Source organism: Alnus glutinosa, chromosome 12, assembly GCF_958979055.1.
Source record: "Alnus glutinosa chromosome 12, dhAlnGlut1.1, whole genome shotgun sequence".
In the NCBI taxonomy this organism is placed as follows: Eukaryota; Viridiplantae; Streptophyta; class Magnoliopsida; order Fagales; family Betulaceae; genus Alnus; species Alnus glutinosa.
In genome coordinates this window covers 21,761,332-21,784,774 of record NC_084897.1, presented here as the reverse complement: position 1 = coordinate 21,784,774, position 23,443 = coordinate 21,761,332, and the positions used below count along the sequence as shown (strand labels likewise).

General features: G+C 34.6%; 2 protein-coding genes and 2 pseudogenes across 2 annotated transcripts; all 4 read left to right on the top strand.

Moving 5' to 3' along the window:
• The first annotated feature begins 1,248 nt into the window (after window positions 1-1,248).
• Window positions 1,249-4,241, top strand: LOC133852077 (bidirectional sugar transporter SWEET16-like). The gene is made up of 6 exons (XM_062288751.1): window positions 1,249-1,400; window positions 1,492-1,528; window positions 1,629-1,839; window positions 2,826-2,987; window positions 3,083-3,202; window positions 3,773-4,241. The coding sequence occupies exons 1-6, from the start codon at window positions 1,367-1,369 to the stop codon at window positions 4,115-4,117; spliced, it is 909 nt and encodes a 302-aa protein (XP_062144735.1). The 5' UTR covers window positions 1,249-1,366; the 3' UTR covers window positions 4,118-4,241.
• Window positions 4,242-5,374: 1,133 nt separating this feature from the next.
• LOC133852653 (carboxylesterase 15-like) lies at window positions 5,375-7,783 on the top strand (annotated as a pseudogene).
• A 4,609-nt stretch (window positions 7,784-12,392) lies between these two features.
• LOC133852220 (bidirectional sugar transporter SWEET16-like) lies at window positions 12,393-14,683 on the top strand. Its single transcript, XM_062288921.1, has 6 exons — window positions 12,393-12,519; window positions 12,629-12,665; window positions 12,763-12,973; window positions 13,361-13,522; window positions 13,670-13,789; window positions 14,230-14,683. The coding sequence occupies exons 1-6, from the start codon at window positions 12,486-12,488 to the stop codon at window positions 14,572-14,574; spliced, it is 909 nt and encodes a 302-aa protein (XP_062144905.1). The 5' UTR covers window positions 12,393-12,485; the 3' UTR covers window positions 14,575-14,683.
• Window positions 14,684-15,819: 1,136 nt separating this feature from the next.
• On the top strand, window positions 15,820-17,480 carry LOC133851106 (carboxylesterase 15-like; annotated as a pseudogene).
• Window positions 17,481-23,443: the final 5,963 nt, after the last annotated feature.

Below are 23,443 nucleotides of genomic sequence, written 5' to 3'. Positions count from 1 at the left end.
AAATATCATTTCCTTCGAGAGATTGTAACACAAGATGACATCACAATAAAGAAAATTGCTACAACGAAAAATCCCACCAACATGATGACTAAATCAGTTTCGATTCTCAAAGTTCAAGCATTATTTGGACTTGCTTAATGTTTGTAGCCTGTAATTACTTTCGGGAGTATTAGAGGAGATGTCACGGGGTATTTGCATTAGAGACCCCAAAGAATTGAAGTCAAGATGAAGATCAATTTGTTGAGTGACTTGTTGCTTTTTGTTTTGTACTTCCAAGTCTTTCACGCTGGTTGGTCCTTTTTTCTTTCTTTTTTTTTGGCTACTTTATAGATGCCATATGCCTTGCTTTCCGTAATAAGCCATCGGTGATCTTAGGAAGCATATCTTACGTCGGGTTCTACGACATGCTCTTCAATTAGGACCCGGCCCGGCGCTTGTTGTTCATCATTTTAACGGGTACGGTTGAAAAAAAAGCCCTGTTGATTCATACAAGTATAATTTATATATAATTAATTTTGTCTATCAATGGATTCCAATTTATTTTAATGATCACCCCACTTGGAGGCTTTTCCCGGCCAATTCGGTTCCTCTTTTGTTTTATTTTTCTTGATATTTGTAACGACCAAAAAAAATAATATAAAAAATAAAAAAGAAGAAGAAGGATGAAGAAGAGGAGAAAGCTTTGTTGAACTCCCTTCTTTAATTGGCAATTCTTACTACTGCTGGAGCCTGGAGAGGATATAGAAGAGGAGAAAAAGGGTGATATTTTCTCATCATCATTCTCAACCTCACCTTCCCCCACCATTGGTAGGTTAAAGATACGTAAGGATCTTTCTGCACCAATGAAGATTTCGTGGACATTCAAAAGTGGCCATCAAATCCCTACTCTCGAGAGAAAATGTCAATAATATATACAGTAAAAAGCAGTATCAGACAATCTCATAAAAATAATACGTACTGACATACCTTGTCGTTTTATGAGAAAGTTCATCAACCCTAATTTTTTTTTTTTATTATTATTTAAAAAAAAAAAAAAAACAACAACAAAGTTCAATGAATTACTAGGAAAATCTAAAAACCCACCACAGGGCCACAGACATGAAAAAGAGTGGTCCACATATATGCCATGTATATTAAATAATATATATATATATATGAACATTTTGGTACAAATAAATGCGTGTATACGTGGCAAACATTGCATGGTAGATATAAATATCAACCTAGCTAGCTAGCTCGATCGACATATATATCCACGTCCGTCCTCCATCTTTTACTTTAATTTCACGTGCAATTTCCCATCACCAGTACTGCTTCTTCATCATCAATAATCTTCAACGTACAGAGCTCCTCTAGTCCTCCTTCCATGGCTGCCTTGAGCTTCATCATTGGCATTATTGGTTAGTCTATCATCAATTTCTTAGTTTTCTCTTTTTCTTCGAGAAAAACAATATAATATCACATTATATCTATTTTTTTCTTTACTTACAGGCAACATAATTTCAATACTGGTTTTTACTTCTCCCATGTAAGTGATAACAACGTACGATTGTTTTTTTTTTCTTCTTAAAATCTCTTTATTGATTAATATATTATCAGTGTTCATCACGTCTTTTTTCCTTTTTCAGAAAAACGTTTCGACAGGTGGTGAAGAAGAAATCCACTGAGAATTACAAAAGCATTCCATATATAACTACACTACTGAGCACAAGTTTATGGACCTTTTACGGACTTATTAAGCCCGGCGGTTTACTAATCTCGACGGTGAACGGCGCCGGCGTCCTCTTTCAGTTCATATATGTCACTCTTTTTCTCATCTATGCTCCCAAGGATAAGAAGGTACTGAATTTAATTTAATTAAAGGTCTCTTTTCTTCCACGTCAAATTTGTTTACGTATATGGTAGAATTCCCGCCGACCATGCTTCATTATTGGAAGATCCTATTTTTGAACCTAATTAACTTTTAGTTTAGAAGTTGCGTCCATCTTTACCCTTATCTTCTACCATTTTTCTTTGTCCCATTTTAGGCTTTATATATATATATATATATATATATATATATACACACATTCACGCATAATTGCATACAAATGAATGAGATTTACATGTATTTGAAATTCTTTTTTTCTGTTCTTGATAACCTAATAGATTTATCCGTTCGAGAAAAAAAAAAACGTTAAATGACTATTTATTGTAAAAATTGAAGTTTATAAAAATAGATGAATTTAATTATTATTTTTTAAAAAAGACAAAATTGACAATACTATTCAGGTCCTAGAACATCTTCTAGTGTTATCTTTAGATAACATAAATGTAATTTTTTTATTCAAAAATTACATCTATGCCATTCAAAATGACATAAATGTAATTTGTTAATTACATATATGCTATGTTAGGAGAACACACGGAGATGCTCTGGCATTTCTTATTCAGGTCCGGACGGCCAAGTTGGTGGGCGGATTGAATGTCATTTTTCCTATTAGGTTAAAAGTTGCGTCCATCTTTACCCTTATTTTCTACAATTTTTGTTAATTATATCGAAGATTTAACTTTGTCCCATGCATTTCATGATCGAGATTTATACATACATATATATATATATTCACACGTATGTACATACGAATGATTGAGATTTACATGTATTTGAAATTCTTCTTTCTGTTCTTAATAACCTAATAGATTTATTTGTTCTAGAAAAAAATAAAAAAAAATTTAGATCCACCATCACTTATTCTAAAATTTCAAATTTATGAAAATAGATAAATTTAATCATTTAATTTATATTCTGAAAAAGAGAAAGACAAAATTAATAATGCTATTTTCAGGTCCGGACAGCGCAGTTGGTAGCCGGATTGAATGTCGGTTTTCTGGGGTCGGTAATCGCAGTAACTCTTCTGGCACTCCACGGAAGTTTGAGGCTTACCTTCGTCGGAATTTTATGTGCTGGCTTAACCGTAGGCATGTATGCATCACCTCTATCAGCCATGGTAATTAATTAATTAATTAATCTCCTCTCCTTCATAAATATATAAGAAAAAAAAATGAAATTATTTGCAAATATATAACCTGTTTGATTTGGCAGAGGACAGTGATAAAGACTGAGAGCGTGGAGTACATGCCATTTTTCCTCTCATTTTTCCTATTCCTTAATGCTGGCATTTGGTCTGCTTATGCCGTTCTTGTCAAAGACTTCTATGTTGGAGTAAGTCTCACCTCATCCCATCTCCACAGCTAGTACTATAGTACCCCACTTTTTAAAATTTTCTGGATTTCAAATCACTAAATCATATTATAATTAAAGTGTATATTACGATTTGAATTTTGGCTTAATTTCTTCTTTTCAAACCTTTTCTCCAATATTCTTTCCCCTCGATATTCTAAGACTTTTTCATGCTCCATTTCAATTTGCGATTTTAAAATAATTTTTAAAAATACAGTTAAACGTTTGTCAAAAGATTCATTTTCTGCGATTTCTTTTAAAATAGCATTTTTTATTTATAAAATCGTTATCTCAAACGCACCCTCAGTATTGTGTGAATGATTTCTCTTCACCAATTTTTCTGGTTTTTTTTTTTTTTTTTGTTCATTTCTTTCTAATTACCACCAAAACTACTAATTAACTTGTAAGATAATTGAAAGTGTATGCACGTTTATACTAAAAGTTAGTTAGACAATTCATACAATCTAGACAAATCACAAACTAAAACTATTTAAAATTGAGTTGATTTGCTTTTGAAAATTGATTTGATTGAAACCAAACATGTTGGATCAGGTACCAAACGCTGTCGGGTTTGTGTTGGGGACGGCCCAGCTGATCCTCTACACAGTCTACAAGAAGAAGTCAATGTCATCAACGGACAAGATGGAAGAAGAGGGATCTGCCCACCTTGTCAAAGGAATGATCCAGATGCGAGCACTTGATGAGGATGACGAAAAGGCGGCGGCCCTGAAAAATCGAAGCCTGAGCAAGGGAAGAAGCCTCCCAAAGCCGTCTGCAATCCGACAGTACAGCTTCCAAAGAATCTTGAAGACATTTTCTTTGAATCCACATGAAATACACTCTAATTGGGCCCCTGAAGTTGATGTTGAAAATGGAGAAAAGATTAATCACTCTTGATCGATCAACGTACGTTAATTAGAAGTCATTCGTGTTTTTCCAAGTTAATTAGCCTTGTCTTTGATGAATATTGCAGTATTGAAAATATATATGGAGAAAATAGAAGAGAAAAAAAAAAAAAAAGAAAAAAAAAAAAGAAAGAAAAAGAAAAAGAAAAAAGGGAGGATATATGAACTAATGAACGAGTGTGTGAAATATGATTAAGAAACTAAACTTTGTTTAATAAAATTAGCATCTTAATTACCTGTCAGTACTATATTAAGAAATACGACACTTACCCATTTGTGACATTTGTTTAGAAGTGTGACGTCAATATTTTAAGATAGTTATAAGATTTATATTTTTATCATTAGATTAGTATTCTTAATAATAATAACAATGTACAACGAAAACAATAAAAATCCAGTTCATCCAATCGGTCAAGTCATTTATTTGACACATTCTCAATAATTTTAGGTTAATTTTATTGCACAGATTTCTAGTTATTTTGAGAGCTATTGTTTGGGTTGCCCACCCTTTTTTTTTTGTATTTATTATATTGTAATCTCCTCTTTTCTCTTCCCCTGAGTTGAGTAAAAAAACAAGAAGAAAAATTATATGCATGGAGACTAATTAAAAAACTACATGGGCCAAAAAATATGAGGACAAAAGAGAAAAAGACAAAGTAGGAGTACTGTTATTGTAAAAACCAGAATTTGGACAACTTAACTTTTCCAAAGCCTAGTTCTTTATGAAAAAAAAAAAAAAAAATCAGGAATAGGTCAAGTCTATGACAAATTGACAATAACAATTTTGGCAGTGGGCCATATTGACAATTTCCTTTCCGTTTGCCTAATATAAATCCAATAGCCAAAAGATGCTTTTCCATCGGACAATAATTAAACAAACATAGGAATTAGCAACCCAATTCTCTATAATTATTTGTACGAATACGAAAGAATTCAAATAAATTATTGTACGAAATTATTTATAAGACTCACTTGACCTAATAAGTAGTTGGGCAGGGTAGCCCAATTTTTAATTGGTCGGATGAATCTCATAAATAGTCTCTTACAATTCCTTATTCAAATTCGAACAAATAATTCTAGAGATTAGGATCCTAATTTATGGCAACCTACTCATTATACGTCCAATGATTTGAACGTACGTTGTTATTACATATATAGAAAAATACTATGCTGAAATGAAACCTAGTATTTTTTTTAATAAAGAAAAATAAAATAATATATATATATATATATATATACCTTTGGGTTTAAACCTTTGGATTGTCTTCCTCATGTAGTTGAAGATTTGTTTGGTATCTTGAAGCTCTACAGCGATGGCACTATTTCACGCTTGACCGACGTGTTAAACTATATGATGCAACCCCCTTTGAAGCAGCCACGTATGCAGCATCACATGCTGAAGTATTCTCTAAAGAAGCCACGGCATCACCCACTACCGATGAGACAACAGTCACGAATGCAACACCACATGATGAAGCCTCATCTAAAGCAGCCACGACATCACCTATTGTCAATGAGGCAGCAACCACGCCAGCTATATATGTCTAGTGGAGATTCGCACATTCAAAACCAGCACATTGAAGATACTGTCACCAACAATACTGCAATATCATCCTCTGAGATTACAGCCACCAAAGGAAAGTATCATAAGCACTATGATGGAAATCAATCAGCCACAAGACAACTCACCAATCATGGAATGTCAATGCCCGCATATCATGCTATGCTATGTACCACCAAAGGAAAGCAGCTAGTACACACAACATGGAGCCAATCCTGTCCATCAAATATTGATGCAATCACACCAAGATGGAAAGCACCCGGAAATCACTGCCTACCTTGCTTCTCAAGTCTATCAAGATACAACAGATGTGCATGCTCTCTAGACGTGCCAAATCTATATGGAAAAAATATGGAGGAGACCCTTTGCTAAATAAACATTTTCTCATTGATTGTAAAATTATTTTTTCCTTTCTTGTTGGTTTTGCAGAACTGTATATATACTGATATACCTTGTAACTTTGGAATTATCAAAGATCACTTTCTACATTCTATCTTCTTTTACGACGTAGATTCCCACATCCCTATCAAGGCTATCATCGACGATGGCTCGGTCCTCTGGAAAGACTATCTCTTTGACAAGCAGCACATTTGTGCCTCTACAAGCCCACATTCGCCTCATCACTCACGGCACTTCCCGTCCTATATTACCTTCACAACGGCGGTTTCTGCCTTGGTTCACGTACTTATCCCAAGTTCCACAACATTTGCTACCGCCTTGCATCGGCGCTATGTGTCGTTGTCGTTGCACCGGACCATCGGCTTGCGCCGGAGCATAGGCTCCCGTCGGCCATTGATGATGCAATGTGTTCTCTAAAATGGTTACAAGCCCTAGCGACGTTGCGCGGGGATGCTAGCGATGATGCGTGGTTGGATGAGGGGGTTGTGGACTTTGATAAGGTTTTTCTGTTGGGTGACTCGTCTGGTGGGAACATGGCGCACCACGTTGCGATTAGGCTCGGGCCAGGTTCGGTCGAGTTGCAGCCTGTTCGGGTGCGGGGCTATGTGCTCTTGGCTCCTTTTTTTGGTGGGAGTGTAAGGACTAGGTCTGAGGAAGAAAGGCCATGTGAAGCTTTTTGGAATTTGGACATGTTTGACGGGCATAAGTAGAATATAAATGTGGGTGCTTAGGGGTATTAGTGAAATCTTCTTCTCAAGGTTTAAGAATTTTAAATTTTAGGAAAAACTTTTCTTAACCTCCTGAACTTTCATTATTTTTATAATCTTCCTCTTAAAGTTAGGTCAAAAATTGTCAATTTAGTGTATTCAACTTTTAATTTTTGCAATCTCACCCTCTCATTCGGGTTTGGGGTTTAATTAGACAGTCAAATAGTGAGATGACCCTTATACCCCTGTAAACTTTATAAAATTACAAAATTGCCCTTAAATTACAATCAAAACTTTTTTAAAAGAAAAGTAAAATATATGGGTATTTTGGTAATTTTCATGTCCTCCGTTAGGATTTAACAGTAAATCCTAACGGAGGGATGATATTGTAAAAAATTGAAAGTTTAATATACAAAATTGATCGAGAGTTTTTAAACTTTGAAGGAAGATTGCAAAAGCGAAAAAAGTTCAAAGGAATTAAGTGATCAATAAGTACTCTCTGTTTGTCTTCTTCCAACAACAAACAGTAAGTTGCATGCACACTAATTTTCTGACTAACTAAATTAAAATTACGTATTATATATGATCATCATTAGGAAATTAATATTAATTAGTAATTGATGTGCGTGCTCTATTCATGAAAGCAGGTTTTGGAGGTTGTCTCTTCCAATAGGAGGCAGTCCGGACCACCCGTTGGCGAACCCCTTTGGACCATCAATTCCGAACCTAGCAGGAGTGGCACTGGATCCGATATTGGTGGTGGTTGGCGGCGATGAAATTCTGAGAGATAGGGTGGAGGAGTATGCAAGAAGGTTTGAAGGTGTTAAGAAAGAAAATTGAGTACGTAGAGTTTGCAGGAGAGCAACATGCATGGTTTCTTCACGGAACGTCCATTTTCACAAGTTGCTCAGAGATCGAGTCATCCAAATTATCAAAGCCTTCATCGCTGAAAATTAAACTCCCATTCATTAACACACGAATTATATCATGATATAATTAAATATCTGGTGGAGTGGCAGTAAATTACAAAATCATTGGTTGAACATTGGATGAAGACAACCTTTTGGATGGCAATTATCTTATGTTATTTGTAAGTAATTGTTAAAACAGTTTTCTGTACAGTATGAATGGCACTTTTTTTTTTTTTTTTTTTTTTTTTTTTTTTTTTTTATGTTGTTCACGTTTTCACAATCACTAAAATTAAGAGAACTAATCGGGGTGTCAGCGGGTCTCACTCTAATATCAAAGTCAGTATTTGAAAGAAAAGTATGCTTAATACACAATAATTAAGTGTAAAGCTTATACTTAATTGGTATAAGAGCCTATATTTATAGGGGAAGAAGTTGAGTCAAACCTGGATTAGGTTTCCTACTCCAACTTAAACTAAGAGTGCTAGGAGTTTGATTCGGTCTTAAAGTCCTATTCCAATTCAACTGGGAGTTAAACTATTGACCGGATTCTTCAATGTGTCCTAATTGAACTCAGATTGAGACTCCTAACTCAATTCGGCTTGGAGTAGAGTTCTGATCCATATTTCATAGGATAAGACCTGATTTCTCAGGACATGTTTGCCTCGAGCCGGAGTTGAATCTTGGGCCTGTGATGTATCCACTCTCGGGATTCAATCTAGATGTGCCGCCAATCATGTATTCTCGAAAATAACATTTTTCTGTGGAAGATTCGTTTGAGTGTCTATTTCCCAGATAGGCCCATCCGAGAGTCTTGTTGTTTTGACTTGGAGCCCACAATTCTCATTATGTCGATATTAGCCTAAAGGCCTACGATTCTTTAATTTGGCCGATCCTATACTATAACCATGTGCACTGCCACCATAAAGCGTTTCGCCGACAATCCTCGTGCATTCGATCAACCATATTAAATGAATGAAACGCATGAATCTAGCCATTGTTCCTTGCAACCTTTTGCCGGATTTGAATAATAATAATAAAATATAGCTATTGGATCATGCCCGTCTCTCTAATAGTATATGCCTGCCTTCATCAATTTTACTAAAACAAATGTGAATTGCCTCAAACGTATATTCAAACATTTGAAATCTCAGGTAGAGACCAAAGAAACAAAGGTAGGCTGGCTTTTGACTTCCATCCCCAAACACCAAATAGAGCATCAAAATTATTAATTTAATAATCTAGGCCTTGCGAGAAGTAAGAAATTTTTTCATTTATAACCTTTGATATTTTATTATTTTTCCAATTAGAGCATTCATTTTTAAGAAGTATCAATTTAGAATATTTATCCTTCAATTTTTTTTTTTTCAATTTCAACCCTCAGTTAGAATTTTTCGTTAAATCTTGTTAAAATTTTCAAAATACCCATAATTTTTTTCGGGAAAAAAATCGCAAGGATTTAAGTGTTGGTAAGAATTTAACGAAATTTGTAAAAATACTCATGCCTAAATCTTTGAAAAATTTTATATATTTTTTTTTATATAAAAAATACAGGGATATTTTGAGAATTTTGTAGAATTTAACGAAAAATTCTAACAGAAAATTAAAATTGAAAAAAATTAAAAGATGAATACAGTAAATTGACATTTTTTAAAGATGGATACCCTAATTACAAAAGTAATAAAAGATTAAAAATTATAAGTGGAGTTCCCCGACAAATTTATAACCAGCCCAAGTGTTTATATTTGTCTAATGAAAAAAAAAATAAATAAATAAAAAAAAATTGCTAAACTTAGAATGTGCAAGCCCATCGGTGCAATCAGTGTTATTAGTCGCTATATTGACTACTCTTGACAAAGTTCATTGGTGCAGCAGAGGCAATGATATTGGTGATATTGGTTCTAGTGTCTGTTGATTCAGATTTTGTTGATAATTTGGATAAGATGAGATTTCCGACAAGTTATGTTTTCATCTTTTTGAGGGTATGTCATTAGTTGGAAAGCATATTACAGTCGACGGTTGTTTTGTCTACCACAAAAATAGAGTATATGGCAGCAAAATAAGTAATTTGGTTGAGATCGAGGTCTGATTGGCGATCTAAGTTTGCAGCAAGATGAAAATGTTGTGTTTTGCAATAGCGAGAGCACAACACATTTGACCAAAAATAAAAATATATCACAAGAGGGCCAAGCACATTGATGTCAATATCATTTCCTTCGAGAGACTGTGACACAAGATGACATAAATTGCTATAATGAAAAATCCAACCAACATGTTGACTAAATCAGTTTCGATTCTCAAAGTTCAAGCATTATTTGGACTTGCTTAATGTTTGTAGCCTGTAATTACTTTTAGGAGTATTAGAGGAGATCGATGTCACGAGGTATTTGCATTAGAGACTCCAAAGAATTGAAGTCAAGATGAAGATCAATTTGTTGAGTGACTTGTCTTGTTTGCTTTTGTTTTTAACTTCCACGTCTTTCACGTGTGTCGGTCTTTTTTTAAGCTTTTGGTTACTTTTATAGATGCCATGCATATGCCTTGCTTTCCGTAATAAGCCATCGGTGATCTTAGGAAGCATATCTTATGTCGGGTTCTACAACATGATCTTCAATTAGGACCCGGCCCGGCTCTTGTTGTTCATCATTTTAACGGGTTGAAAAAATAGCCCTGTTGATTTATAATAAGTACTAAATGAAAAAAAAAATGACCATTTAATAGTTTTGTTAATATTCATAAAATTATTTTAAATCTGATGGTTGATAATGAAATGATTTGACGAGAAATGATAGACAGGTCCCCTGTCCATCATTTAATACTAAAAAAATATATTATATATTTCTTTTCATTTATTCTTTCTAATTTTTTTATTTTTTGTTTAAAAAATATATTTTTTTAATATTAAATGATGGACAAGGAACAAACAGAAGTCCCCTGTCTATCATTTCTCATGATTTGACACACAAAAAAAATGAATATCTTTTTTGGCCTCTCGTGAGTCGTGAGATTCTTCATAAATGACATGCGAAACAATGATAGAAAGTAACATCTATATTTATAATTAAATCATAAGCTATTATTTAAAAAAAAAAAAAAAAAAGTCAATTTTCTTTCTTTAAATTTGTAAAAACCGGCAACATATTAATTAAGTATAGTTTCAAAATTCACATAATCAACCCTCTTACCATTGGCCAATAGAAATAAGAGTAAAAGATCCATTCTAACAGCCATCTATTCTCTCATGTCCAAAGTGTGAGCCAATAGAAATGAAAGTGAAAAATCCATTTCAAAAAGTAACATTTATATTTATAGTACTGTATTTAATTTGATTGAAAAATAAATCATCAGCTAAAAAAAAGAAATTAAATAAATGTTAGTGAATAGAATACTAATAAACAATGATATATAAGTACAGGCAAAAAAACATAAATTATGACATAATATGAAAAGTAACCTCCTTTTTTTTTAGTAGATTAATTTATTATTATTATTATTTTTTATTTTAAGCAAAAATCACCGTACTCTCATTAAAAATCAAGGAAGTACATTTTATTTCTTAATGATTGTATTTCGAATAACACATTATATTCTTAATTTCGCTAAGCAGTGAGTCACTTCATTAATTAGCCTCTCATTTTGCATACTCCACATAAAATGACCGAAAACTATTCATTATAGTTTTTCATTCATCTCTCAACTGCTCATATCTACTCCAATCGCTTCCATCCCTTTGCAAGGCATGTGCTATCTCTAAGGCGTCTCTTTCGATCATAACCCATTGAGGCTCTAGATCTCTACAAAATTCTATAGCATTCCATACTGTCCACACCTCAATTAAACCCAACTTTGCGCTACACATGCATATATAGATACCAACACATTTTCTCATAATCGATCTCTAGCAATTAATGCATGACTCCTTCATGACCCATCTGTTTTTTAATTTTGTCTATCAATGGACTCCAATTTATTTTAATCACCCCACTTGGAGGCTTTTCCCGGCCATTTCGGTTTCTCTTTTGTTTGATTTTTCTTGATGTTTGTAACGACCAACAAAAAAAAAAAAAAGGATGAAGAAGAGGCGAAAGCTTTGTTGAACTCCTTGTTTGGCAATTCTTACTAATTGTGAGGGATCGGTAAAATATGCTACTGCTGGAGAAGATATAGATCGAAGAGGAGAAATGAAAAGGGTGATATTTTCTGATCATCATCATTCCCACCGGCCCTCACCTCCCCCCACCATGGGTAGGTCGTAAGGATTTTTCTGCAACAATGCTTTCGTGGACATTCAAAAGTGGCCATCAAATCCCTAGCTACTTTGGAGAGAAAATGTCAATAATTAATACAGTTAAAAGCAGTCAGACAATTGCCCCTAGAATCTCATCAAATAATAGACGTACCGACATATATATATATACCTTGTCGTTTTATGAGAAAGTTCATCAACCCTAGTATTTTTAAATTTTTTTTTTTAAAAAAAAAAATTTAAAAGCCCCCCAAAGGGCCCAGACATGAAAAGGAGTGGTCTACATGCCATGTATATATTATTCTATATATATATATATATATGAAGTACGAACATTTAGGTACAAATAAATGCGTGTATACGTGGCAAACATTGCATGGTAGATATAAATATCAACCTCGCTAGCTAGCTCGATCGACTTATATATGCACGTCCTCCATCTTTTTATTTTCACGTGTAATTTCCCATCACCACTGCTGTTTCATCATCAATATTATATTCCTGCAACGTACAGAGCTAGCTCCTCTACTCCTCCTTCCATGGCTGCCTTGAGCTTCATCATTGGCATTATTGGTTAGTCTATCATCCTTAATTATTGGTCATCAAAGTTCTTAATTTTCTCTTTTTCTTCGAGAAAAACAATATAATATCACATTATATATATTTCTTTCTTTATTTACAGGCAACATAATTTCAATACTGGTTTTTACTTCTCCCATGTAAGTGATAACAACGCGCGTACGATGGTTTCTTTTTTCTTAGAATCTCTTTATTGATTAATTATCAGTGTTCATCACGTCTTTTTTCCTTTTTCAGAAAAACGTTTCGACAGGTGGTGAAGAAGAAATCCACTGAGAATTACAAAAGCATTCCATATATAACTACACTACTGAGCACAAGTTTATGGACCTTTTACGGACTTGTTAAGCCCGGCGGTTTACTAATCTCGACGGTGAACGGCGCCGGCGTTGTCTTTCAGTTCATATATGTCACTCTTTTTCTCATCTATGCTCCCAAGGATAAGAAGGTACTGAATTTAATTTAATTAAAGCTCGATCTCTTTTCTTTCACGTCAAATTTGTTTACGTATATGGTAGAATTCCCGCCGACCATGCTTCATTAGTGGAAGATCCTATTTTTTTAACCTAATTAACTTTTAGTTTAGAAGTTGCGTCCATCTTTACTCTTATCTTCTACCATTTTTGTTAATTAACTTTCTTTAACCTAATTAACATTTTTGTTAATTAACTTTTTTTTTTCTGTTCTTGTTAACCTAATAGATTTATCCGCTCGAGAAAAAAAGAAAACATTAAATCACTATTTATTATAAAAACTTAAATTTATAAAAACGGATAAATTTAATCATTTAATTTATATTCTAAAAATGAAAGACAAAATTGACAATGTTATTCAGGTCCGGACGGCGACGTTGGTGGCCGGATTGAATGTCGGTTTTCTTGGGTTGGTAATCGCAGTAACTCTTCTGGCACTCCATGGAAGTGTGAGGCTTACCTTCGTCGGAATTTTATGTGCTGGCTTAACCGTAGGCATGTATGCATCACCTCTATCAGCCATGGTAATTAATTAACTATTAATCTCCTCCAATCTCCTCTCCTTCATAAATATATGTTATTAGTTGATGAAAAACAGCCATTTACAATTTTTATTTTTTTTAAAAAAAAATGAAATTATTTGCAAATATATAACCTGTTTGATTTGGCAGAGGACAGTGATAAAGACTGAAAGCGTGGAGTACATGCCATTTTTCCTCTCATTTTTCCTATTCCTTAATGCTGGCATTTGGTCTGCTTATGCCGTTCTTGTCAAAGACTTCTATGTTGGAGTAAGTCTCACCTCATCCTTACTCGGTTACTCCAGTACTTTTTAGCATTTTCTAGATTTCAAATCATTATCTAATTAAAGTGTATATTACGTTTTGAATTTTGGCTTAATTTCTTCTTTTCAAACCTTTTCTCCAATAATATGTATCATTTCTCCCAGATATATATTCTCAGACTTTCAGATTGTGTGAATGATATCTCTCTTTGGTGCGTTTGTGATTGTGATTTTTTAGGCAATAAGTATGATTTTAAATCAAATCTCAAAACATAAATCGTTTAAAATTTACATTTTTAAAAATTATAATTTGAAAACGCACAAAATCTACTTTTTTTTAGTTTGACAATTCATACAATTTAGACAAATTACAAACTCAAACTATTTAAAATTGAGTTGATTTGCTTTTGAAAATTGATTTGATTGATACCAAACATGTTGGATCAGGTACCAAACGCTGTTGGGTTTGTGTTGGGGACGGCCCAGCTGATCCTCTACACAGTCTACAAGAAGAAGTCAATGTCATCAACGGACAAGATGGAAGAAGAGGGATCTGCCCACCTTGTCAAAGGAATGATCCAGATGCGAGCACTTGATGAGGATGACGAAAAGGTAGCGGCCCTGAAAAATCGAAGCCTGAGCAAGGGAAGAAGCCTCCCAAAGCCGTCTGCAATCCGACAGTACAGCTTCCAAAGAATCTTGAAGACATTTTCTTTGAATCCACATGAAATACACTCTAATTGGGCCCTTGAAGTTGATGTTGAAAATGGAGAAAAGATTAATCACTCTTGATCGATCAACGTACGTTAATTAGAAGTCATTCGTGTTTTTCCAAGTTAATTAGCCTCGTCTTTGATGAATATTGCAGTATTGTAAATATATATGGAGAAAATAGAAGAGAGAGAGAAAAAAAAAAAAAAAAAAAAAAAAGATATATGAACGACTGTGTGAAATATGATTAATAAACTAAACTTTGTTTAAAAAAATTAGCATCTTAATTACCTGTCAGTACTATGTTAAGAAATACAGTACTTACCCATTTGTGATATTTGTTTAGAACTGTCACATTAATATTATAAGATAGTTATGAAATAAAAATATAATTTTTATCATTAATACTCTTAATAATAATAACAACGCACAACGGAAATAACAAAAACCCAGTTCATCCAATAAATCAAGTTATTTATTTGACACATTCTCAATAATTTTAGATTAAATTTATCACACAGATTTCTAGTTGTTTTGAGAGTTAGGTTACCCACCCTTTATTTGTATTTCTTGTATTGTAATCTCCTCTTTTCTCTTCCCCTGAATTGATAAAAAAAACAAAAAAAATAAAAACAAAAAAATAAAAAAGAAGAAAAATTATATGCATGGAGACTAATTAAAAAACTACACGGGCCAAAAAATATGAGGACAAGAAGAGAAAAAGACAAAGGAGGAGTACTGTTATTGTAAAAATCAGAATTTGGCCAACTTTTCCAAAGCCTAGTTCTTTATGAAAAAAAAAAACCGAATAAGTCAAGTCTACGACAAAAACAATTTTGCCAGTGGGCCATATTGACAATTTCCTTTCCCTTTGCCTAATATGGATCCAATAGCCAAAAGATGCTTTTCCACCGGACAATAATTAAATAAACATAGGAATTAGCAACTCAATCAGAATTCTTTATATTTATTTATTTGAATTTAAAAGAATTTTGATAAGTAATTATGAGATGCCACTTATAAAATTCACTTGACTTAATAAGTGGTTGGACAGCTTAATTTTTATTTGGTCAGGCGAGTCTCATAAGTGGTCTCTCATAATCACCTACCCAAATTCTTTCAAATTCGGACAAATAATTGTAGAGACTAGGATCCTAATTCATGGCAAACTACTCAATATACGTCCAATAATTTGAGCGTACGTTGTAATTATGTATATAGAGAAATGCTATGCTAACATGGCACCATGTATTTTTTTAATAAATATATATATATATATACACACATTTGGGTTTACATTGTTCTTATATCATGAACCTTAGAGAGATGGATTAACTTCCTCATGTAGTTAAAGATTTGTTCAGTATCTTGAAGCTCTACAGCGATGGCACTATCTCAAGGTCGACCGACGTAGATTCCCACATCCCTATCATCGCCTTGCATCAGTGCTACGTGTCATTGTCGTTGCACCGGACCATCGGCTTACTCCGGAGCATAGGCTCCCATCGGCCATTGATGATGCGAAGTGTTCTCTAAAATGGTTACAAGCCCTAGCAATGTTGCACGGGGATACTAGCGATGATGCGTGGTTGGATGAGGGGGTTGTGGACTTTGATAAGGTTTTTCTGTTGGGTGACTCGTCTGGTGGGAACATGGCGCACTACGTTGCGATTAGGCTCGGGCCAGGTTCGGTCGAGTTGCAGCCTGTTCGGGTGCGGGGCTATGTGCTCTTGGCTCCTTTTTCCTTATTTTGGTGGGAGTGTGAGGACTAGGTCTGAGGAAGAAAGGCCATGTGAAGCTTTTTGGAATTTGGACATGTTTGACAGGTATAAGTAAGAATATAAATGTGGCCTTGTTTTGGGTATTAGTGAAATCTTCTTCTCTAGGCTCAAAAATTTTAAGTTTAGGAAAAATTTCACTTAATTTCTTGAACTTTTATGGCTTTTACAATCTTCCTTCCAAATGTCAAAAACTATCAATTTAGTGTATCCAACTTTTAATTTTTGCAATCTCATCCCTCTCATTCAGGTTTGGGGTTAATTTAATTAGACAGTCAAATAGTGAGATGACCCTTATACCCCCTGTAAACTTTATAAAATTACAAAATTGCCCTTAAATTACAATCAAATCTTTTTAAAAAAGAAGAGTAAAATACATGGGTATTTTGGTAATTTTTATGTCTTCCTTTAGGATTTACAGTAGGGGTGGGATTGTAAAAAATTGAGAGTTTGATACACTAAATTGAGAGTTTTTAAACTTTGGGAGAGATTGCAAAAACAAAAAAAGTTTAAAAGAGTTGAGTGAAGTTTTTTTCTAATTTTTATTACGAGTCTTTTATAAACTAATGTGACAGTTTATAATTAGTGAAATGCTTAAGAAAAAAAAATTAATGTGTCTATTTAATTAGCAAATAGCTAACTTGTTAAGTATATGCTTTTAATCATTTCACCAATTATAAACCGTTATATCATTATGTAAATCACTCTTGTGAAAATTGTTGTTACCCCAAATATGTCCCTCAATCAATGACTCTCTGTTTGTCTTCTTCCAACAACAAAGAGTAAGTTGCATGCACACTTTTCTGACTAACTAAATTAAAATTACGTATTATATATGATCATCATTAGGAAATTAATATTAATTAGTAATTGATGTGCGTGCTCTATTCATGAAAGCAGGTTTTGGAGGTTGTCTCTTCCAATCGGAGGCAGTCCGGACCACCCGCGCGTTGGCGAACCCCTTTGGACCATCAAGTCCGAACCTAGCAGGAGTGGCACTGGATCCAATATTGGTGGTGGTTGGCGGCGATGAAATTCTGAGAGATAGGGTGGAGGAGTATGCAAGAAGGTTGAAGGTGTTAAGAAAGAAAATTGAGTACGTAGAGTTTGCAGGAGAGCAACATGCATGGTTTCTTCACGGAACGTCCATTTTCACAAGTTGCTCAGAGAGTCATCCAAATTATTAAAGCCTTCATCGCTGAAAATTAAACTCCCATTCATTAACACAAGAATTATATCATGATATAATTAAATATCTGGTGGAGTGGCAGTACATTACAAAATCATTGGTCACTACAAGAAATTTAATCATTAGCGGCCACATTATTAGCGGCCAGCGCATAGTGGCTGCTAATAATTTGATTATTAGCAGCCACAATTAGGTGGCCGCTAATACACAAAAATATTAATATTAGCGTCGAAATTCGGGTCGTTGCTAATAACTTGGTGGGAATCGGCTGAAAATTCCGAAAAGCTATTAACGACAACATTAGTGGCGGCCGCTAATAATAAAACTATTAGTGACGAGATATTGTGGCCACTAATAGCTTATTATTAGCGGCCACATATAAAAGTGGCCGTTAATATTATTTTGATGTAAAACGTGATCATTATTAGGGGTGGGCACGGGGCGGGGCGGTTTTTCGCCCTTTTTGGCCCCGCCCCGCACCCCTGCGGGTTGGAAAAATTAGACCTGTGAACTGCTTATTTTAAGGGAACCACGTGCAGTGCGGGTACGTGCGGGGAGGGGGTACGTGCAGGGCAGGGGTGCGGGTTTGCAGGGGTAGCAGGTTTTGTTGAAGAGAGTCAAGAAACCTCTCTGAATCTCTAAATATTTGGTTTTCTTTTCTTTTCTCACATTTTCTCACCAACCAAACAGGATACCACTCACAATTCACAAACCAAACAACAAAATAAAAACTTCAGAAGAAAGAAATACCAAAATATTTTCTCAACTGAAATCTTGAAATATTTTTTAAGGAACAAAACAGAGACTCAAAAAAGATACAAATCGGAGTGCCGAAGAAAAAGACCTTGAAGATCTTCACCGTCAGCTACGAGAGCATGTACAGGAACCTCGCCTGTGGACGTCCAGCAACCTTGACCACCCCGCAATGTTCGCAATGCTCGCCATGGACTCGAAGATCTTGAGAGGTTCGTGAAGAGGAAGGAGTAGTGCAGGAAGAAAAAATGAAAAAGGAAGAGAAAAGGAAGAGTGCGGCGGCTAGAAGAAAAGAAAGGAAAAAAATAAGAGGAGGTTTAGTTTAGGGAACGCTAGGGTTAAGGACTTTAAAATATATTTTATTTATTATTTTTTGTTTACAAGGTGCGGGGCGGGGCGGGTCCCCGGGATTTTGAAAAATCCAGACCCGCAAACCGCACCGTACCACGCGGTTTGCTAAAAACTAAAACGAAATCCGAATATATTATGCGGGTTTAGTGTTTTTGCTGGGCGGGGCGGATCGGGTTTGCGGGGCGGATCGGTTTTTTGCGGGTCTTGCCCAGCCCTAATCATTATTAGCGGCCACTTATATAAGTGGCTGCTAATAATATTTTGATGTCAATATTTTGATAAAAAGTTATCATTATTATTAGCGGCCGCTAATAATTTTTTAAAAATATAGTTCCACTTTTACAAACATAAGTTTACAAACTAATGTCACATTTTAAATAAAGACTAAAATGTCCTCTCTCTTTTTTTTTTTTTTTTTTTATACAGCATAGAAAAAAAAAAAAAAAAATCTTTTAGTGTAATTTTTGTAAAGTTTTTTTTATTATATATGGCCCATTCTATTCAATTTAGTTTTTTTTTATTATATATGGCCCACTTCTTTGGCCATATGACTATCTATAATGGAATGAATGATTATCTGGATTCGTTAGAAACTGGACGGGTAAGGAAATTTTTTTTAAAATAAAAATAAAATGAATAAACCTTTAGTTAAAATTTTCTCGAGGAGATCCTACGGAATGAATTTATGGGTTCTCAGTCAAGAGTTAAAATCATAAATTTGCCTCTACCAAATATTTGAAGAGGCATTAATTCTGGGCATGTTTCCATATTTATTTTTGTTAATTAATCATCGATTACGTCAAAAACTTATCATAATTATATTCCACAACCATAATATAACCACCAATTTAGGGGTAAATTTCTTTTTTTTTTTTTGGAAAATCCATGGGGCTTGGGGGGTTAGGCCACCCTAAGATTGAGTCAATTGCATCGATTGACTCATCGGGCTTCCTTTTTAATCATTTAAAATTGTTTAATGTTGATTTTAATTATAATTTTCAAACAAGAATTAATTAATGTACTATATTATTGCTTCCTTTTTTTTGGGTTAATAATTTACCCAATGGCAAACTGTTCACATTCTTTGATTTCCCAATGAAATTGAGCTAAAAAAATATATAGAAAAGAAAGAAACACCAACCATGGCTATGACTCTACCAGCTTAAAATACAATTATTCAAAACCATATAGAAATTAAGAACCCAAAGATAAACAACATCAATAACTTGCCTTTTTAAACCAAAAATCATGTATCATTCCAGTTTATAGAACAAGGCTTCTACTTCTAAAAGCTTAAACTGATAAGAATAGATATTTAATAATTTAATAAATACTCTGGAATTATTGATTAAGACAAGGTTCGAAATCAAGATCTTTGGTCTAATACCATGTTAAATCACCATTTATCCTAAACGGATAAACCGATAAAAAAAATATAAATTTAATTATTTAATGAATAATAAAAAAAAAAAAAAAAAAAAAAAAAAAACCAGAAGAGAAGAAAAAAGAAAGAAGAAGAAGATCAACCCCATGCCATGCCAAAGCCCAAAAACCCATTTAAATGCATGAAAAGTAGACGAAGACAATTGACAATGATTGACAAATAAGAGTGCACCCCACAAAAGATATTTTCATATTTAATTTCCTTCTAGTTATTCAAAAGCATATAGAAATTAATTAAGAACTGAAAGATAAACATCACTCGAATTAGTCAAATATTATTGTAAACTAAAAACAAACTAGTCACTAATCATCTTAAGATTAAATTAAACAGATGATGACATGAAAAAAGAGCAAGTTTCTAACACGTACGTAGATCTCAAATATGGTTCTTGATTACTCTATCCTACTAACACATAGGCAGCAGGGACAATGTCTTAGAAGAATGCATATATACTCAGTCTAGACCTTTAATGGTGGTGGGGTTGAATCTAAGGCCCGTACTTTCACATATCATTTTAGGTCTTATTTTACTTTTAAAGTTTAAAGGAAAAAAGGGGAATTGATGGTAACAGGTCAATGCTAAAAGCAGACAACTGCCTCGTGGATGAAAATACCTACTAATTAGATTCAAATTGTCTACTTCTTTGTCTACTTCCCTGGTTTTTTTTTTTTTTTTTTTTTAAATGAAATCAGCGATTATTTCTAAGTTATTTGGGAATGTATAATAGTATTTTTGGAAATAGATTTCTTGTGATATCTTAGCTTGTGATGTGTTGGGGTATATTTGTAGTTTAGGGGCTATAAACGTTGTCGAGATGACCTTTAGAAACATGAATATTGAAGCTGGAAATGAAAAAAAGGAATAGGAATCTCCATACTTGGAGGAGGTAGCTTCTTTTCAATACATAACTACGTAGATAAAGTTGCATAGGCGTGAAAGTTACTTTGAAAAGTTCCATTGTAGTTAATCGTGTGTTCAAACCACATTTCCCTATTTGTGAAGGCTGAAACCCTCCAACAAACACAAAGGACTCGCTCCATTGAAGCACTTGTCAAGTGTGCATTAAAATCATCGGCTTTGTTTGTCACTCTTTTTCATTATCTCTTTAATGATTTTGACATAAGTTGTCATTCTCTCTCTTTTTCATTCACCTAAATCATTTCCTATTGGTATTCTTGTGACTTGGGTGTTAATGTAGGCAAAGAGTAAATAGTTATAGAGACATCAAGATGGATCGGAGTTGGATGCGAGAACCTACTCGATGTTCGGATAGATATCAGGCTGGTGTTGAAGAATTCATAAGAATGGCGGGTAATTGTGTGGGAGTAGATGGTGAGACAAAGTGTCCATGTCGTAAATGCGGAAACAAATATTTTCATCATATTGACTTGGTAGAGCGTCACTTGTATGTACATGGAATTGACACTAACTACACTCGATGGATATTCCACGAGGAAGAAGATCCGTGTAGGGTAAATGTTACTGGCAACTCACAATTCGTGGGTGTGAATGAAACGATAGATGAGATTGATGAGGTTGAAGAATTGTTAGGTGATGTGCGTATGAGGACATTTTACGATGCTAACATAGGCGAGTCCTCTGCTGCTCAAGGTTCCACAACCAACAATCAATTGCCGAGAACATATTTTGACCGATTATGTGTAGATGGCCTGAGAGAACTTTATCCAGGCTGTAAGAAAATTTCAAAAATCTCTTTCATTTTGAAGATGCTTCATATAAAGGCGATTTGCAACATGACTAACAAGGCATTCGATATGATGATTAACTTGATAAAGGGGGCCCTTACAGATGGAGAGACCTTGCCACAATCATACAGAGAAGCAACACGGTGGACCCGAGACTTGGGTATTGGTTATGAGTTGATACATGCATGCAAGAATGACTGTGTACTATTCTGGAAGGAACATGCCGATAAAGATAAATGTCCAAAATGCTACACTTCAAGATGGAGTATTGTCAAAGGTAGTGGTATCAAAAAGTCTTGCGGTATTTTTCAATAAAACCGAGGTTGCAACGGTTGTTTACATCGAAAGATATAGCCAAACAAATGAGGTGGCACAAAGATGGACGAGAAGATGACAACAACACTCTCAGACACCCGGCCGATTCCATTGCGTGAAAAGAGTTTGATAAGGAACATGACTGGTTTGCTAGTGATTCCCGCAACGTGCGACTTGGTTTGGCAAGTGATGGTTTCAACCCATTTGGTAATATGAGTACATCATACAGTATGTGGCCAGTAGTATTAGCACCGTACAATTTACCTCTGTAGATGTGTATGAAGGCTCCAAATTTGATATTGGCATTACTTATCCCTGGACCCATGGCCCCCGGAAATGAGATTGATGTTTATTTGCGGTCGTTGATTGATGATTTGCATGAATTATGGGATGAAGGCATAAGCACTTACGATGCATCGACGAAAGAGACATTTAAATTACATGCAGCATTACTGTGTACAATAAATGACTTCCCTGCGTATGGAAACTTGTCTGGGTGGTCTACCAAGGGAAGTCTTGCATGTCCGATGTGTAACAAGAATACAATGTTCAAGAGATTGAAGTATGGGAAGAAGACGTGTTACATGGGTCATCGTAGGTGGGTTCTTAGGGGTCATATATGGCGCCGAAAAGGAGAATTGTTCGATGGTACTGAGGAGCATAGATTAGCACCTAAAGAATTGTCAAATGATGAGCTGTTGCGGCAGCTCGATCAAGTTATAGGTGTGCAGTTTGGAAAAGGAAGTGGGACAAAGAGAAAGCGCATAAATGATGAATTGAATTGGACGAAGAAGGGTATTTTCTTTGAGTTACCTTAGATGTAATGCATATCGAGAAGAACATATGCGACAGTGTATTAGGTACACTGATGAATATTGATGGGAAGACAAATGACACATACAAGTCACGATTAGATTTGTATGAGATGGGTGTATGTAAGGAATTGCATTTGCAGGAAAATTGTGCAAAGGTGAAAATGCCACTTGCAAAGTACACTTTGACAAGAGATTAGAAAAAAAAAAAAAAAAAAAAAAAAAAAAAAAAAAAGGTTGTGTGATTGGTTGAAAAGAGTTAAGTTTCTAGACGGGTATGCATCTAACATCGGTCGGTGTGTGAACAAGCTGCCCGGCAAGCTTTCGGGAATGAAAAGTCACGATTCTCATGTCTTCTTACAACGCTTACTTCTTGTTGCAATCCGTGGGTATGTAAAGCCTGAAATACAAACAACGTTTACTGAGTTGAGTACTTTTTTTAAGCAGTTGTGTGCACGGACATTGAAAGTAGATGTCTTGAAGCAAATAAAGGACAACATTGCCATAATCTTGTGCAAGTTGGAACAAATATTTCCACCTACGTTTTTTGACATTATGGTCCATGTAGCAATTCATTTACCTCGAGAGGCTGAGCTTGCGGG